The 18570-nt window shown below is 45.6% G+C and overlaps 1 protein-coding gene across 2 annotated transcripts in view; it reads left to right on the forward strand.

Annotated features, from left to right (window-relative positions):
- The window catches only part of LOC106578541 (partitioning defective 3 homolog), a 566386-nt gene that overhangs the window by 424756 nt on the left and 123060 nt on the right, over nucleotides 1-18570 (forward strand). For both annotated transcript variants that reach the window (XM_014157480.2, XM_014157481.2), the window contains one exon: nucleotides 5585-5881. In XM_014157480.2, the coding sequence (XP_014012955.1) occupies nucleotides 5585-5881 (297 nt within the window). The remainder of the gene's footprint in view (nucleotides 1-5584; nucleotides 5882-18570) is intronic.

The following is an 18570-nucleotide window of genomic DNA, read 5'->3' on the forward strand; positions in this document are numbered from 1 at the left end:
ATTGCTTGCTCAGGCCAATCCCTTTGAACGCGCTGATTCTCTCTCTCAGTGCCTGGGGTTTTGTGTGGCCTGCCGTCAATCAAGCAGAGAGATTCCAAGAGGAGGATATGCATTATTCCCTTTCATGCCTCCTGGTGTGCTGAGATTGGGATTGTCTCATTGTTTTGTCAGTTTACCAGAGCATCTGTCTGAAGCCAGGTCTAAACCCTCCTCACAGTAGCAACCTGCTGGTGTCTGCTGCCTCTGTCTTAAACTGTATCCAACTGCAACCCTTCCTTCACCCTCCTTCTCCCCCCCTCTCTCTGTTTCCCCCCCTCTCTCTGTCTCTCTGTTTCTCCCCCCCTCTCTCTCCCTCTATTTCTCTCACTATTTCTTTCTCTCTCTGTGACTGTGGTGTGAGATTATGATGTCCCTTCTCTTATCTGGTTGGCTCCTCTGAGCTTCTAATCAGTGGCTCACACTCCTCCACTCCTCCATCCCTTCATCTCACTCTCCTCCTGCTCCCAGACCAGAAGCCTTGTATTGCCTGTTTGGCTGTTTCCACCACGTCTGCCTGTTTGTTTGGTTTCCTGCTGATGCCAGCCAACCAAAGACAAGGTATACTGCTCCTGTTCTGCAGTTTGTCAGTCAGCAGTTACAGTAGCATCACACAACGCAAGTGTGGTTGGTCGGGTTTCAAGGAACTAGGAGCTGCATGATCAACTAGCCTTCCATTTCCTTATTTTAGAATGCAGATGGACCCCGTATTGATGTAATACTACAGACCTCAGCATCACATCAGTGTGGCTGGCTGGTTTTGGGGAATTAAGCCTCAACAGCAACAATGTTTCTATTTTAGAATTGAGAGAATTGAGAGTACATAAAGTGTACGACTTTCCTCTGTTAAATGAGATTAGAAATGAAACTTGTGTTAATGTCTTACTAATTACAGTGTCTGTAATTACGCAGCAGGTACTTCATAACTTGTTACTGCACTAAGTTAATGTGTGTTAGTCATTATCTCAGCTGATCCCTTCATAACAGTAATTGTTTTACCAAATAATTAGCTTCGTTATTTAATTTTTTTTGTAACGTGTTGCTGTCTGTCGTCATTAACATGTTGAGTTCAATGAGAGATCAAAGGAACTGATTGCAGGCCTGATTATATTTGTAATTATTTGATACTCAATTAGTTTGATAATTGATACACTGCAGCAAGCTACATGTGATTATTACAGAATTTAATTGTGCCCAATTGTTTGCCTGATAAAATTTGGTAAAATAAAGTGTCAACCTTAAAGAGTCTGTCCATCAGAGTCTTAATGGGAGCACAGTCCTTTGCACACAAGATTGTACTTTTGTGGGGGGGGGGTTCTCAACCCATTTGTTTGAAAGTGGGAAGAAAAAATATATGCAAGATGTCTACAAGAGTTACTAAAGAAAGCAATGCATTCTGTTTCATCCCGCCTCTGCAACCAAGCATATTGAACAGCCAGACTCTCTCCAAGTGGAACTCTGGAAGTGCAGACTTGGTAATGAGCGTTTGAATACAGCAGCCGCCTCCTCTCTGCCTCTCTCTCTCCCCCCCCCCCATTGAAAGACATACGGAGGAGGGTGCATTGGCTTCATCCGTCCAGAATTACACAGACTTGTTTGATAAACACTCCAATTTATTCAGAGCACAGAAGAAGGACCTCAGGCGAGCCGACTTGTCAGTAGTGCACCGCTCTCTCTGCAACTTCAACTCTCTCCTAACTTTCTCTTTGAAAATGAAACAAACATGGCGGATTCTTCTCTCAGCTTAATGCAGTGACTCACTTCTGAGTTGTTTACTGTTGAGGGGAAGCTTGTGGTTTTAATTGTGATGTGTGTGTGTGTGTGTGTGTGTGTGTGTGTGTGTGTGTGTGTGTGTGTGTGTGTGTGTGTGTGTGTGAGTTGTGTGATGCTAAGGAGCTCTCTTCTAACAGCAACGAAGACAACACATGAAGAAGGAAGCCACTTACCTGGAATCGAGGAAAGAAAGCTTCTGGAAAGCTTGTGTTTTAAGAGATTGTCAGTCAAAATCTCAATGATAAACTCCTGACTTGGCATAATCCCTTCCATTACACTATCTAGAGCATCCTGGGCTAAGAGAAATAGAGGAGAGAACATGTTAAGAAGAGAGGAGAGTAAGGACAGAGAAGAGGAGAGGTGAGAGTAGTAAGGATAGAGACAGGAGAGGTGAGAGAGTCCACAGTAGAGAGGAGAGACACTGCTTAGTTAATTAAGGGTGATGCAGTAATGGAGTGCTTAGTGTAGGCAGAGCTATTCCTCATGTCAACACCACACTGGGTCATTAATTACGTAATGGAGTTAAGGCTGGACGATGGGAGGGTAGGGGGGCGGGCAGTTACCCTACTACACCTACCAAGCAAGTAAATGGGGCCTACCCACCACATGGCACAGGGGTTCGGATAGGGGGGAAATGTGCCATGGAACCCTGGTCGTGAGTTGGTCAGCATGTGTGATGACTGTCATGTTACACTGGCATTGTAGGCAATCTGGCTGCTGTTGGTTGGCCCTCAGCTAGAGGTGCTAAGCCATCTGATCTGAGGGTGAAGCTCTTCTATTTCTCTCTCTCTCTCTCTCTGTCCTGTCTGTGTCTGTCGGTCTGTCCTGTCTATTTGTCATGTCTGTCTGTCCTGTCAATCTGTCCTGTCAATCTGTCCCGTCTGTCCTGTCTATCTGTCCGGTCTGTCGTGTTCGGTCTGTCTGTCCTGTCTATCTGTCCGGTCTGTCCTGTTCGGTCTGTCCTGTTTATCTGGTCTGTCTGTCCTGTTCGGTCTGTCCTGTTTATCTGGTCTGTCTGTCTGTCTGTCTGTCTGTCTGTCTGTCTGTCTGTCTGTCTGTCTGTCTGTCTGTCTGTCTGTCTGTCTGTCTGTCTGTCTGTCTGTCTGTCTGTCTGTCTGTCTGTCTGTCTGTCTGTCTGTCTGTCTGTCTGTCTGTCTGTCTGTCCTATCTGTACTGTCTATCTGTACTGTCTATCTGTACTGTCTATCTGTACTGTCTGTCTGCGCCATGCAGTCTAATGTCGCCAGTCTTGCCGCTCCACCCATTATCCCATTTGAACACTGATATTGTATTTTTATGAATTTGATTAGTCGGTGAAGAGCCTAAAGCCTTGAATTCCCACTGGGTTTCTGTAAAAACCTGTCATAACATCATTGTCTGGTCTTACTGGCAGGGGTGTGACATCAGTTTGGGCAGGTGCCGAGATGAGATGAGACTGCTGTGGCGGGAACTAATCTATATCACTCTGTTTCTGACACCCACAAGGTTGTGTGTGCTGTACAATAAGAGTCTGTCTCCCAAATAGCACCCTATTCCATATGTAGTGCACTACTTTTGGCCAGGGCCCATAGGGAATAGGGTGTCATTTTGGACACAGCAGAGACTGCACTGAAGGGATGGGATTTATGTAATAAATGTATATTATTTAGACAAATACAAATACACATCGTGGACAAGCCTGAGGAGTGTATAAATGACATGGGACACGAAACATCATGTGAGCACAATACCATCAAAATCTAATCCTTCTGATCATTCTGAGAAAATGGGATTTCCATGACTAAAAATAAACGAGCCAATCCTTTTGGAATTAGGTTATTGTGACATAGATAAATAGTCATTGTTTGGAATGTGATTATACTGTTATTATAATAGACAATATACAGACCCATGAGAACTCACTGATTCCAGCCTTGTTACCACGGCAATGCTGTCAATCATCTGTGAAGGATAGCCGATGGGGGTCAGAGGTTAGCTATGACCTGAGGTCATGGGGGAAATAGGGAATATCCCACAGACTGGGAGGTGAGATGACCCCCACGTAGAGCCTGGGAGAGTGTTGGGATGAATTGTGGTGTGTGGGTGGGGATGTGTGTGTGTGTGTTCACGTGCATGCGTGTTCGTACAGTACGTGCGTGTGCCTACTGTACGTGCGTGTGTGCATACTTGTACCTGCATGTTATTACGTGTGTGTGTGTGTGTGTGTGTGTGTGTGTGTGTGTGTGTGTGTGTGTGTGTGTGTGTGTGTGTGTGTGTGTGTGTGTGTGTGTGTGTGTGTGTGTGTGTGTGTGCGTATACTGGTACATAAGTGTGTGCGTCCCCTCTGGTAGGACACAGCATCTGGATCTACTACCCAGGCTGGTGGCTGCTGCAGTGCTGGCATGCAGGGACACCAGCAGGGGTTCATCCCTCTGTCCTCACCACCGCTCCCCTGTTACCCCTGTCCCAGTCCCCCATTCCCACAGCTCCAGATCACCTTTCACCCCTCACTCCCCCCTGTAAGCCTGGGTCTTGTTTTCCGTGGAAGGAGAGACAGGCATTCATAGTCCAGGTCAACTGTATGAGGCAGGAAAGGCCCTGAAAGGCCCTGTTGTGTGGAAGGAAAGGGGGAAGAGGTCCCAGGGAGCTGGGGCGGGGGAGGAAGAAGAGAACAGGGTCCGGGTGGAAGAGGAGTTGGAGGAGAGATCAGAGACGGATTGTTTTCTCTCTGGTTAGAGGACCCAGGGGAGGGATCTATACACTCTCCTCAGGAAGATCCCCTGCCAACCATGGTCTGGATGGCCACTCCACGTCTGTGTCCCAAATGGTTCCCTATTCCCTACATAGAGCGCTTTGGGCCCTGGTCAAACGTAGTGGACTGCATAGGGAATAGGGTGCCATTTGGGATGCCTCGCAGTTCTCCACCGGCCACACATCTGAATAACTCAGCGTGCTGTCTGTCCTCCATTAGACTTATCTTCTCTTTTCTGGGGGAAAGAAAAACAGGCTAAAGATGTTAGGAATAGCCCAATGAGATGAAGAGCCCTGCGATAGATGTGGGAGGTAGATAGACTTAAAAGTAGGAATGTTGTTGTAAGTCTGTCTATGAAGGAAATGATATATCTCTAAGTGAATTTGAAAAGGCTGCAATGTGTAGTGTCTGCAGACACTATGAAACCAACAGACTATCTTGGGTTTCATCCCAAATGGCACCCTATCACCCTACATAGTGTATTACTGTCGAACAGGGCCCTTAGGGCTCTGGTCAAAAGTAGTTCACCATATAGGGAATGGGGTTCCATTTGGGATGCAGTCCTTTAAGACTCCTCTAGAAGCTCCCTAACCTTTCCCTATTTCCCCCAGCCGATACCAACCCCTCAAATGCCCCGTTTCAAAAACAAACCCTCTTTTCAGGCATCCTCACAATGGCTTTCATGTGTTTTATTCCCTAAATAACAGTATGAAATATTGAGTTATAGCACTGCTGACCTTTTCCTCTCTCTCTCTCTCTCTCTCTCTCTCTCTCTCTCTCTCTCTCTCTCTCTCTCTCCCCATCTCTCTCCCTCTCCCCCATCTCCCCTTCTCTCTCTCTCTCCCGCATCTCTTTCTCTGTCTCTCTCTCTCTCTCTCTCTCTCTCTCCCATCTCTCTCTCTCTCTCTCTCTCTCCCCATCTCTCTCTCTCCCTGCCTGCCTCTCTCCACCCCCCCTCCCTCCCTGCCTCTCTCCACCCCCCCTCCCTCCCTGCCTCTCTCCACCCCCCCTCCCTCCCTGCCTCTCTCCGTCCCTCCTCTCCAGGATCCAGGCGAAGACGAGGGAGTTCCGTGAACGTCAAGCGTCGGTGGCGAGGGAGAGGGAGTACGCTGAGATCCTGGACATCAACCCCAATCTGAACTGCACGTTTAGCTCCAACGAGGACGAGGAGCACCCCTACGCGGGCATCGGCTCCCTGGACGGGTCATCCGAAGACAGCAGACAGGAGCCCCTCCAAGGGCCCCAGCCCCCCCAGGACAGCGGTCCAGACCAGCCCGACCTGGAAGCCCTGTATGCCCAGGTCAACAAGCCTCGCAACGGACACCCTCCCTCAGCTGACAGGTAGGGGGCACCGCTACCCACCACCTACACCAGCAACTCCAAAAACAGTCAGCAACTAACAGCATCATCAACTACAGCAACACCTCACCTCCATCTCCTACAACACCAACAACACCATCAACAACAACACCACCACCACCCAAAACCAACAACACCATCAACAACACCACCACCACCCAAAACCAACAACACTATCAACACCACCACCACCTAAAACCAACAATACCATCAACAACACCACCCAAAACCAACAACACCATCAACACCACCACCACCTAAAACCAACAATACCATCAACACCACCACCACCTAAAACCAACAATACCATCAACACCACCACCACCCAAAACCAACAACACTATCAACACCACCACCACCTAAAACCAACAATACCATCAACACCACCACCACCTAAAACCAACAATACCATCAACACCACCACCCAAAACCAACAACACCATCAACACCACAACCACCACCACCCAAAACCAACAACACCATCAACAACACCACCACCTAAAACCAACAATACCATCAACACCACCACCCAAAACCAACAACACTATCAACACCACCACCACCTAAAACCAACAATACCATCAACACCACCACCCAAAACCAACAACACCATCAACACCACCACCACCACCCAAAACCAACAACACTATCAACACCACCACCACCTAAAACCAACAATACCATCAACACCACCACCACCTAAAACCAACAATACCATCAACACCACCACCCAAAACCAACAACACCATCAACAACACCACCACCACCCAAAACCAACAACACTATCAACACCACCACCACCACCACCCAAAACCAACAACACCATCAACAACACCACCACCACCCAAAACCAACAACACTATCAACACCACCACCACCACCACCCAAAACCAACAACACCATCAACAACACCACCACCACCCAAAACCAACAACACTATCAACACCACCACCACCACCACCCAAAACCAACAACACCATCAACAACACCACCACCACCCAAAACCAACAACACCATCAACACCACCACCACCTAAAACCAACAACACCATCAACAACACCACCCAAAACCAACAATACCATCAACAACACCACCCAAAACCAACAACACCATCAACAACACCACCACCACCCAAAACCAACAACACCATCAACACCACCACCACCTAAAACCAACAATACCATCAACACCACCACCCAAAACCAACAACACCATCAACAACACCACCACCACCCAAAACCAACAACACCATCAACACCACCACCACCTAAAACCAACAATACCATCAACACCACCACCCAAAACCAACAACACCATCAACAACACCACCACCACCCAAAACCAACAACACTATCAACACCACCACCACCTAAAACCAACAATACCATCAACACCACCACCACCCAAAACCAACAACACTATCAACACCACCACCACCTAAAACCAACAATACCATCAACACCACCACCACCTAAAACCAACAATACCATCAACACCACCACCACCTAAAACCAACAACACCATCAACAACACCACCACCACCCAAAACCAACAACACTATCAACAACACCACCACCACCTAAAACCAACAACACCATCAACACCACCACCCAAAACCAACAACACCATCAACAACACCACCACCACCCAAAACCAACAACACCATCAACACCACCACCCAAAACCAACAACACCATCAACAACACCACCACCACCCAAAACCAACAACACTATCAACACCACCACCACCTAAAACCAACAATACCATCAACACCACCACCCAAAACCAACAACACCATCAACACCATCAACAACACCACCACCACCCAAAACCAACAACACCATCAACACCACCACCACCACCACCCAAAACCAACAACACTATCAACACCACCACCACCTAAAACCAACAACACCATCAACAACACCACCACCACCCAAAACCAACAACACTATCAACACCACCACCACCTAAAACCAACAATACCATCAACACCACCACCCAAAACCAACAACAACATCAACAACACCACCACCACCACCACCACCTAAAACCAACAACACTATCAACACCACCACCCAAAACCAACAACACTATCAACACCACCACCACCTAAAACCAACAATACCATCAACACCACCACCCAAAACCAACAACACTATCAACACCACCACCACCTAAAACCAACAATACCATCAACACCACCACCCAAAACCAACAACACCATCAACAACACCACCACCACCACCACCTAAAACCAACAACACCATCAACACCACCACCCAAAACCAACAACACTATCAACACCACCACCACCTAAAACCAACAATACCATCAACCACCACCACCCAAAACCAACAACACCATAAAAAATAGCACCAACACCTAAAATCAACAACACCATCAAAAGCACAGACCACCAGCGCCCCCATCACCATCTGGCTCATCTACAATGCACACAGCCAGACACACAACCACGGTCTTCCATTTAAACCTCATTTATTAAAGATGGGGGGGTGTATTTCTTTCTCTTTTTCAAATTGTTTTATTTGTCACACATGTCACACATACTGTGCAAGAATACCACAGGCAGGTTTTTACACTGTGTCCCTTAGGCACTGCGAGACCCAGGTAGATGGTGGATTCTTACAGCGGGGGCAAATCCGTCAATAATTCTGTTCTCAGGGTGTGAAAAATGTAATATCAGAACAACGCTCACTTTTATTGTCCAGGGTCATGTCTAATCCTCCCCTGCTTCCACATTCCTTGTCTGGAGGCGCTCTGCATCACTGTCAATGCACGCACACACACACGCATGCACGCACGCACGCACACACACACACACACACACACACACACACACACACACACACACACACACACACACACACACACACACACACACACACACACACACACACACACACCACTGTCAGTAAAGCTTCTCTGGCCAATAAGGGAGAAGGTCATCTATAAACCCAGGAGTCAACAGGAATATATGATGTGATAAAAAATACAGCTTGGTATTATTACATTGTTTAGCTATGTTAATTAGTGTGAGGAAGGCATTGGTATTCTGAAGAGCTATTTTGAAGATTTTGCTATGCTTGTATGTGCTTGGGCTTTTTGAGTTTTTTTTTTTTTTACTCTGGCTTTGGTCGGTAGTACATTGGTTTGTTACAAATGAACCCTATTCCCTTCATAGTGCACTACTTTTGACCAGGGCAGTATACAGTTCAGGGAATAGCGTGCCATTTGGGACACAGCCATTGTATTACTGATACATTGCCAGTGATCTGTTAAAAGCATCCAATGCTGGGAGTCTTTTGGTTTGGCAAAAATGATGTGTTTTCAGTTCCCCATTAGCTTATGATGGGAACTGCTTTAGTTTCCCAAAACAAAAAAAGGAAGGAAGGCAAATATTTATCACAAACACAAGTTTCATAAATATGGCAAAAAGTATGTCATGTCGAGGGACCAAAGTTCTCAGTTGCATTTCTCACCGCTGTCTACAATCTGTTATTTAAGACATGCTCCGGTACTTTGGCGACTAAGAAAGTATTTTTTAACCTCCCTCTTTGGGCTGGATATATCAGTGTGTAGTTCATACATGAAGAATTACTGTCTCTCCTCAATTAGCCACCAAATCCCGAGTTGTTCTCTTGTAGCTGTGCTGTGCCATTTTCCCTAAATTTCTCCCCACGTGGACCATCTCCCTTACAATTCCAGTTCTAGACAATTCTTAGTTCAGCCCCTCACATTTGAGTGACAGCTTGCCAGAGGCCTGCCCAGAGTTATCCAATGAGGTTACAGTGCAGGCCCAACGGCTCAGTGGGCACAGCAAAGAGAGAGCAATGACGTGGTGCACATACACTATATATACAAAAGTATGTGGACTCCCCTTCAAATGAGTGGATTCGGCTATTTCAGCCACATTACTGACAGATGTCTAAAATCGGGCACACAGCCATGCAATCTCCATAGACAAACATTGGCAGTAGAACGGTCTTACTGAAGAGCTCAGTGACTTACAACGTGGCACCGTCATAGGATGTCACGTTTCCAACAAGTCAGTTCGTGAAATTTCTGCCCTGCTAGAGCTTCCCCGGTCAGCTTTAAGGGCTGTTATTAAGTGGAAACATCTAGGAGCAACAACGGCTCAGCCGCGAAGTAGTAGGCCACACAGGACAAGACCGCCGAGTGCTGAAGCGCGTAGCACGTAAAAAATAGTCAGTCCTCGGTTGTAACACTCACTACCGAGTTCCAAACTGCCTCTGGAAGCAACGTCAGCACAAGAACTGTTCGTCGGGAGCTGCATGAAGTGGGTTTCTATGGCCAAGCAGCCACACACAAGCCTAAGATCACCATGTGCAATGCCAATCGTCGACTGGAGAGGTGTAAAGCTCACCGCCATTGGACTCTGGAGCAGTGGAAATGCGTTAACTGGAGTGATGAATCACGCTTCACCATCTGGCAGTCCGACAGACAAATCTGGGTTTGGTGGATGACAGGAAAACGCTACCTGCCCGAATGCATAGTGCCAACTGTAAAGTTTGATGGAGGAGGAACAATGGTCTGGGGTTGTTTTTCATGGTTCGGGCTAGGCCCCTTAGTTCCAGTGAATGGAAATCTAAATGTTACAGCATACAATTACATTTTAGACGATTCTGTGCTTCCAACTTTGTGGCAACAGTTTGGGGAAGGCCCTTTCCTGTTTCAGCATGACAATGCCCCCATGAGCAAAGCAAGGTCCATACAGAAATGGTTTGTCGAGATTGGTGTGGAAGAACTTGACTGGCCTGCACAGAGCCCTGACCTCAACCCCATCGAACACCTTTGGGATGAATTGGAATGCCAACTGCGTGCCAGGCCTAATCGCTCAACATCAGTGCTCGACCTCAGTAATGCTCTAGTGGCTGAATGGAAGCAAGTCCCCGGAGCAATGTTCCAACATCTAGTGGAAAGCTTTCCCAGAATAGTGGTGTCCATGTACTTTTGGTCATGTGGTTTATCTGCACATGTGTGACGTAGACACAATTTTCGGGGACCACTTTTGGCTACTACTTTCAGATCTAGGGAGGGAGATTGTCCCAGTAGGAGTGTGTGTGTGCTTGTGCGTGTGTGTGAGCATGTGTGCGTGGGCTAGCGCGTCTGTGAATGTGTCTGTGTAGATACTACCAATGAGAAATCATTCCCTACTGCCATACTATGACAGCCCAGTAGATATGACAAGGTTATCCACCACTCCATTAACCTGCTAAATCCATGTTCCAATACTTTCTGGGCTTAGGAAAGGCCATCAGTCCATATGTCTGATTTGAAGGTCAGTGTGGGTAGATGGTAGCATATGTTTCCTGAGGATATTGTTGTCTCATAGTGGCCAGTGAAACAGCACCAATCCTGACACTGACTGTGACCGTATTGATAAGACTTATGGTTGGCTGGAAAACAAATCTTAACATACTCAACAATACTACAACTCTTAGCATAAATCGAATATTTTTGGTCTTCGTGATACTTGTTTCTTGACGATGGCATTCAATGAATGGTGTTGGTTTTGATAATAAAATGACATTTTGAAACTGTCATTGTTCTACTAAGAGTTTCTGAGTATCTTGTCATCCCCCTGTGATGTGTGATTACCAGACCGCTGGAGTAGCTCCTGGTGGCTTCATGGTGATGATCCAATTCATTTTCCTCAGTGACACTTAGACCTATTTATAGAAATGTTTCAGCTTACTGCAAATTCTCTGTCAGAGAAAACAAGAGTTAGCGATGCACAAGTAGATGCACGATTACCCCCCTCTCTCTTTCTCTCTCACTCTCCATTTCTCTCTCTCTCTCTCTCTCCCTTTCTCTCTCTCTCTCGCTCCCTTTCTCTCTCTCTCTCTCTCTCTCTCTCTCTCTCGCTCTCTCTCTCTCTCTCTCTCTGATTTTCTCCAGTACACTAGCTAAATGGCTGCTTGTCATTACTCAGACTTTGCCAAATCTTGATTTCGCTGTTTGGAAGTGCTTTGTGTGTGTGTGTGTGTGTGTGTGTGTGTGTGTGTGTGTGTGTGTGTGTGTGTGTGTGTGTGTGTGTGTGTGTGTGTGTGTGTGTGTGTGTGTGTGTGTGTGGTAGCGCTCCATGTTTCACAGGAACACTGTAATGTTTCTTCCCTCCTTGTACAAATTGGTGAGATGTCGCTTGCATAGTAGCATGAATACATTAGCCCTGGTAGAAGCTCGCCAGACGGTAGATCTCTCTGGAGTTGAGACGTTCTTTTAAAGTTCTCTCTTATTTGGGGCCTCTTGTTTCATAAGGTCATGTTTGATGCAGATAACAACATTCATATAGGCTTATTTTAGTATAGTGAGATTAAAGCTGAAACATAAGTACTTTTCAGAATGGAGACTGGGTGTCTGAGTCTGAAATATTCATAAGTCAAAATAGGTACCAGAATTCTGTCTGTAGCTGCTATCGTTGCATTGTTTGGATTTGATATTAAATATGCACCCTATGTTAGAGGTGGAGTTTTTGGTTTTGCACCTCTGGCTGATTTGCATATCTCGTGTATGCCAGCCTCAGTGGAATGTCTGTAATATTTGTCTGTGTGCCTGCGAGATTAATAATATGCGTTCATTTTTACTTAGCTCAAAGGCTCAGTATTTATACGACTACAGCAAATACATTCACATTCAAGACTGGCGTCATTTTCCTTGTCAAAACAAACATAAACAGTCATTTGCATTTTTAAATTAAAGTTAATGGAACTTTCATAGACTCAAATACAAAGAAGGAACACCGAAGAATTTCAAATTGGATTTTACTGTTACTGAAATATAAAGTGGGCTAAGTGGCATTTTGAAGTACAGTTTTAAATACGTTTTGAGGTGCTAATTTCCATAAAGGTTAGAAAAACATTCCCCTCTGCTGAAGTTTTATTTTGCCAAAAGGAAAATATTGTCATCTTTGAAGAGATGACAGGGAGAATGAACTTCCTGTTTGAAGGTCACATGTCAGGAAGTGGATAAGGTTCGTCCAGGGAGAGGAACTGCTTCTGTGCTCAGTCACCAGAATGAATGACAAGGACAACTAGGCATTTAACCTTGGTTTGGGTACAATTACACACGCTTCTGTTGGTGGCTTCTCACGGCGACAAACTTAAATCAAAGGGCCATGTTGCGGCTTTAATGCTGAGGCAATAAATAAATCAAGTGCATGTATATTCAACATGAAATAAAGATATCACTGGATGTGCTGATGCACACGCATGCCAAGGTTATTTATCCAAATGCCTGCTCCTTCTTTGACTGACCAGCAGATTTTAGCCCGTCATGGATGACTGAATACAAATTCATGCCTTTGTAATAACATAAATGCAAACACGCATGCGGCACACAGGACATAAGATGCCAAAAAACGTATATAATACTGGTACAGTCTTGGAAAGCGACCCTCTAAACCTGGAGAGACTGACATTAGGTTATATTTCTCTCTATATCTTATTGCTGCCATGTTAAGGCTATTCATCTGATAATCATTAGCATGCTGGAGACAGAGCGCAACTTCACAGTACCACTCACACTGAACTAGTTGTATTCTCCTGATTCATAGATAGTAACAGTACACTACAGCAGAGGTCACATGGTAATCACCAGATGTCTCCCCACTAACAGTTTCTCAATAACTCCAATGTGTTTGCTGTTCAGTTGGACAGGCTTGTGGCTGGTCTCTGGAGCAGAGCAGACACACAGTAACACTGTATTTGTCTGTGTGAACCACAACGCAGCATCGAAGGCCAGAGGCACTAGACCCATAAGGTCTCTACTTTGTTTTACATGGGCTGAGTGTGTGCGCGCGTGTATGCGTGCTCTATAATACATCCTGGCTTTAATAGTGCCCTAATAGGAAGGTCAGTGTAACGGTAAAGCCAGACTGAGTCAGACATGAGGTTTATAGACCCTGGGAGATACGGGGAGCCAAGCCGTGACGCTTTGAATCCTGAATGTCACGCTGTATCACATTTTACTGTCACTTCAGGGGACGGCAGTACAACGGAGCTCATTTGGCTGTTTATAACCGACCCATGTGTTATTGGGCCTGGCTAAATGACAGGTGTTTTGACAACACTGTCAGGCTCTGTAAAACTGAAGGGCACCAATTGAAATGGAAGTCTTTTTTTTTCTTATACAGTTCGGGTCTTTATTAGGCTATGGTAATTATTGCCTTTGTAAAAGCTGGATGATAGTCTTTCTCAACTTTGGAAGTGTATTGCTAGAGAGTGATACCAGATTCATCATGGGAAGGTGAGCTCTCTTTCACTTACCTGCGCAGACGATATATAGCTAGCTATATAAACAGTTTTTTGTGTGTTTTTTTAGTTCCTGTGTATCTGGAGACATGACCTCTTTTTTTAGACAGGCAGCTGACAAGTCAGCCCTAGCTCAATCCACCCACCAAGGACCCCTGGGTTTTTAGGTAGTTGGAGTCGGCTGCTTCTTTTCGAGCGACAACCTGACAGGTGCCAGGCTCCATGGGATTTAGGGAGAGAGGAGCGTGAAACAAAGCGTCACCTTTTGACGCACTGATTTGATTGACTGCTACTCCCATTACGGGATACAGTCTCTAAGCCCCTTAAAGCCGGGGTGAGAGAGGCGGAGAGATGGAGAGACGAAGAGGAAGAGAAAGACGGGGCTGGTCTGAAGTAAGATGTGGCGGGCTTTGTGGTAGAAAGCCCTTGAAGATGTCTGCAGCTCCAGAGGGACCTGCAAAACACAGAGAGAGAGAGAGAGAGAGAGAGAGAGAGAGAGAGCGAGAGAGAGAGAGAGAAAGAACCAGCCACAACCCATAGAGCATCACCTGTAGAGGCAGAAACACATACTGTACTGTGACAAGGTGTTTTTATCTGCTCATTTCCCTCTAAATCCACCATGCAGACCCAGACTTTGCATGGTGCTATAAATTGGATTATGAGGTGGCTAATGCATTTTCTGCAGCTGATAAAAGGTCAAAGCTTTTCATCCGGTGGAGAAACTATTTTTTTTTTCTGGGGGATTCTGGAGAGGGAGCGTTGTGGTTGTGAGGTGGGCGGGAGGGACGGGGGGAAGTGAGGACGTTAAAACGTTAATCTCCTGTGAGAGACACTCTTCACACCTCAAACAGGGCTCTTTCACAGCTGCCCAGCCGTGTTAATGTCAGGCCCCCTGCCGAGTGGAGCTACCGGTTGGCTGCTAATGCAGGTCCCACACCAGGGATCATCTTCCTCTTGCTCACCCTCTTCTTCATCAGCTCACATGGACTCCTTCTCCGTCATCCTCGTTAATGCCAGGACCCCTGCTCTGCAGAGCTACAGGCTAGCTGCTAATGTAGGTCTGACACCAGGGCCCCTCTTCCTCCTCCTCATCCAGTTCTTATCCCTCTTTGTCTTCATCATCATCATCATTATTATTATTATTAAGATCAGCTCCTCACCATCACTCACCCAGATGGATTCTCCAGTGTAACCCAGGTTGAAACTGTAGGCATCAGTCTTATCTGTATCTGTCCACAGGTGTTGGAATGCCAGTTGTGGTGTTTAACGCTTGGCCCCATAAAGATGGCTGTTTCAGACACCTGCATACACCATACAGTACACATGTACAGTGGGGGAAAAAAGTATTTGATCCCCTGCTGATTTGGTACGTTTGCCCACTTACAAATAAATGATCAGTCTATAATTTTAATAGTAGGTTTATTTGAACAGTGAGAGACAGAATAACAACAAAAAAATCCAGAAAAACACATGTCAAAAATGTTATAAAATGATTTGCATTTTAATGAGGGAAATAAGTATTTGACCCCTCTGCAAAACATGACTTAGTACTTGGTGGCAAAACCCTTGTTGGCAATCACAGAGGTCAGACGTTTCTTGTAGTTGGCCACCAGGTTTGCACACATCTCAGGAGGGATTTTGTCCCACTCCTCTTTGCAGATCTTCTCCAAGTCATTAAGGTTTCGAGGCTGACGTTTGGCAACTCGAACCTTCAACTCCCTCCACAGATTTTCTATGGGATTAAGGTCTGGAGACTGGCTAGGCCACTCCAGGACCTTAATGTGCTTCTTCTTGAGCCACTCCTTTGTTGCCTTGGCCGTGTGTTTTGGGTCATTGTCATGCTGGAATACCCATCCACGACCCATTTTCAATGCCCTGGCTGAGGGAAGGAGGTTCTCACCCAAGATTTGACGGTACATGGCCCCTTCCATCGTCCCTTTGATGCGGTGAAGTTGTCCTGTCCCCTTAGCAGAAAAACACCCCCAAAGCATAATGTTTCCACCTCCATGTTTGACGGTGGACATGGTGTTCTTGGGGTCATAGGCAGTATTCCTCCTCCTCCAAACACAGCGAGTTGAGTTGATGTCAAAGAGCTCCATTTTGGTCTCATCTGACCACAGCACTTTCCCAAATTGTCCTCTGAGTCATTCAGATGTTCATTGGCAAACGTCAGACGGGCATGTATATGTGCTTTCTTGAGCAGGGGGACCTTGCGGGCGCTGCAGGATTTCAGTCCTTCATGGCGTAGTGTGTTACTAATTGTTCTCTTGGTGACTATGGTCCCAGCTGCCTTGAGATCAATGACAAGATCCTCCCGTGTAGTTCTGGGCTGATTCCTCACCGTTCTCATGATCATTGCAACTCCACGAGGTGAGATCTTGCAAGGAGCCCCAGGCCGAGGGATATTGACAGTTCTTTTGTGTTTCTTCCATTTGCGAATAATCGCACCAACTGTTGTCACCTTCTCTCCAAGCTGCTTGGCGATGGTCTTGTTGCCCATTCCAGCCTTGTGTAGGTCTACAATCTTGTCCCTGACATCATTGGAGAGCTCTTTGGTCTTGGCCATGGTGGAGAGTTTGGAATCTGATTGATTGATTGCTTCTGTGGACAGGTGTCTTTTATACAGGTAACAAGCTGAGATTAGGAGCACTCCCTTTAAGAGTGTGCTCCTAATCTCAGCTCGTTACCTATATAAAAGACACCTGGTAGCCAGAAATCTTTCTGATTGAGAGGGGGTCAAATACTTATTTCCCTCATTAAAATGCAAATCAATTTATAACATTTTTGACATGCGTTTTTCTGGATATTTTTGTTGTTATTCTGTCTCTCACTGTTCAAATGAACCTACCATTAAAATTATAGACTGATCCTTTCTTTGTCAGTGGGCAAACGTACAAAATCAGCAGGGGATCAAATACTTTTTTCCCCCACTGTATGTTAACAACTGCATCATAACCTAAAGTCCTTGCATGGGTATTTTATGTCATTGAGTGTGCATATAGCGGGTGTGGGGCGGCAGGTAACCTAGCGGTTAAGAGCGTTGGGCCAGTCACCGAAAGGTCGCTGGTTTGAATCCCGGAGCCGACTAGGTGAAATATACTGTCGCCGGGCCCTTGAGCAAAGCACTTAACTCTAATTGCTCCTGTAAGTCGCTCTGGATAAGAGCATCAGCTAATGACCAAAATGTAAAATGAACATGATTGTTCCAATTCTTCCTCGTTGTCTTATATGAATAATTAATAGTCATACTACAATTATAACATAATTTACTTAAGATAATCAAGTCCTTGTAATGTACATTGATTGCTTTGTTATTGTTTTTTTTATTGCCTGTTTGCTTGGCTCAATTAGCGCCAAATCAACCATCAATCTCAGGTGCATTTTCTGGTAACATTTTAATTTAACATGCAATCAAAGCTGTTTTCTCATCACGTTGTAGATAGCATCCTGAGCGATTTTTGTATTAAAGAAGCCGTTCTTTTAATAATTCATATGGAAATAAATGAACATGTTGAGCTCATTGCATCTGTTTAATGGACATACGTGTTCAATAACTTCTTTCATCGACCTCAAGGGAATAAACATTTGTGTGTGTGTGTGTGTGTGTATGTGCGCGTGCCATGCAGTAATAGATACATTGCCTTAATGGTCTGCTGTTCTGCTATGTTAATTGCAGTTACACAGCAGCAGCACTTTATTATTTACTTGCATAATTCATGATTGTCTGTTTGAAACGCATCTTGTTGTTCCAAGATGCTCTCAGTAAGTATTACATCCAGCTCCTTTAGCGTCTTTCCCAAATGGCACCCTATTCTATAGTGCACTACTTTTGGCCAAGGCTCCTAGGGCTCTGGCCAAAAGTAGTGCACTGTGTAAGGAATAGGGTGTCATGTGGGATGCCGACTTTCTCTCGCTTCCTTTCTACATCTACCAAGTAATACAATAGGTAAAGTAAAGACGGCTTTATTGAATTTACCTGTAGGATTTTCCCCCCACTATTTCAGCTGCGGCGTTCTGAAAGTATTTTGTTTGCCTCTGACATCTGGTAATGTTTGTCATTACTCTTGTGTGTGTGTCCCTGAGAGGCTGGGAAAAGAGTGTCACAGAAAACGTCTGGAGCACCGTTTCTCTTCAATGGAAGGGAATTTTATCCTATTCAGAGGAAGGCATGTGATGTATAACATAGGAAGTACAGAGAGGTTGTCTTCTAGTTTGACCCATGAGTCAATGTTGTTGGCAGAGAGAGTGAGTTTGGCTGTTACATATAAGATGTTATAGTCATAATGCTGAAAGGTGTTTTTCTCTCCATTTCAAGTCCACACGCACGAGCACAAACAAATCATAGAAATAGACACGGGTACAGTACACACACATTA

The sequence above is a fragment of the Salmo salar genome, chromosome ssa19, assembly GCF_905237065.1.
Source record: "Salmo salar chromosome ssa19, Ssal_v3.1, whole genome shotgun sequence".
Classification (NCBI taxonomy): domain Eukaryota; kingdom Metazoa; phylum Chordata; class Actinopteri; order Salmoniformes; family Salmonidae; genus Salmo; species Salmo salar.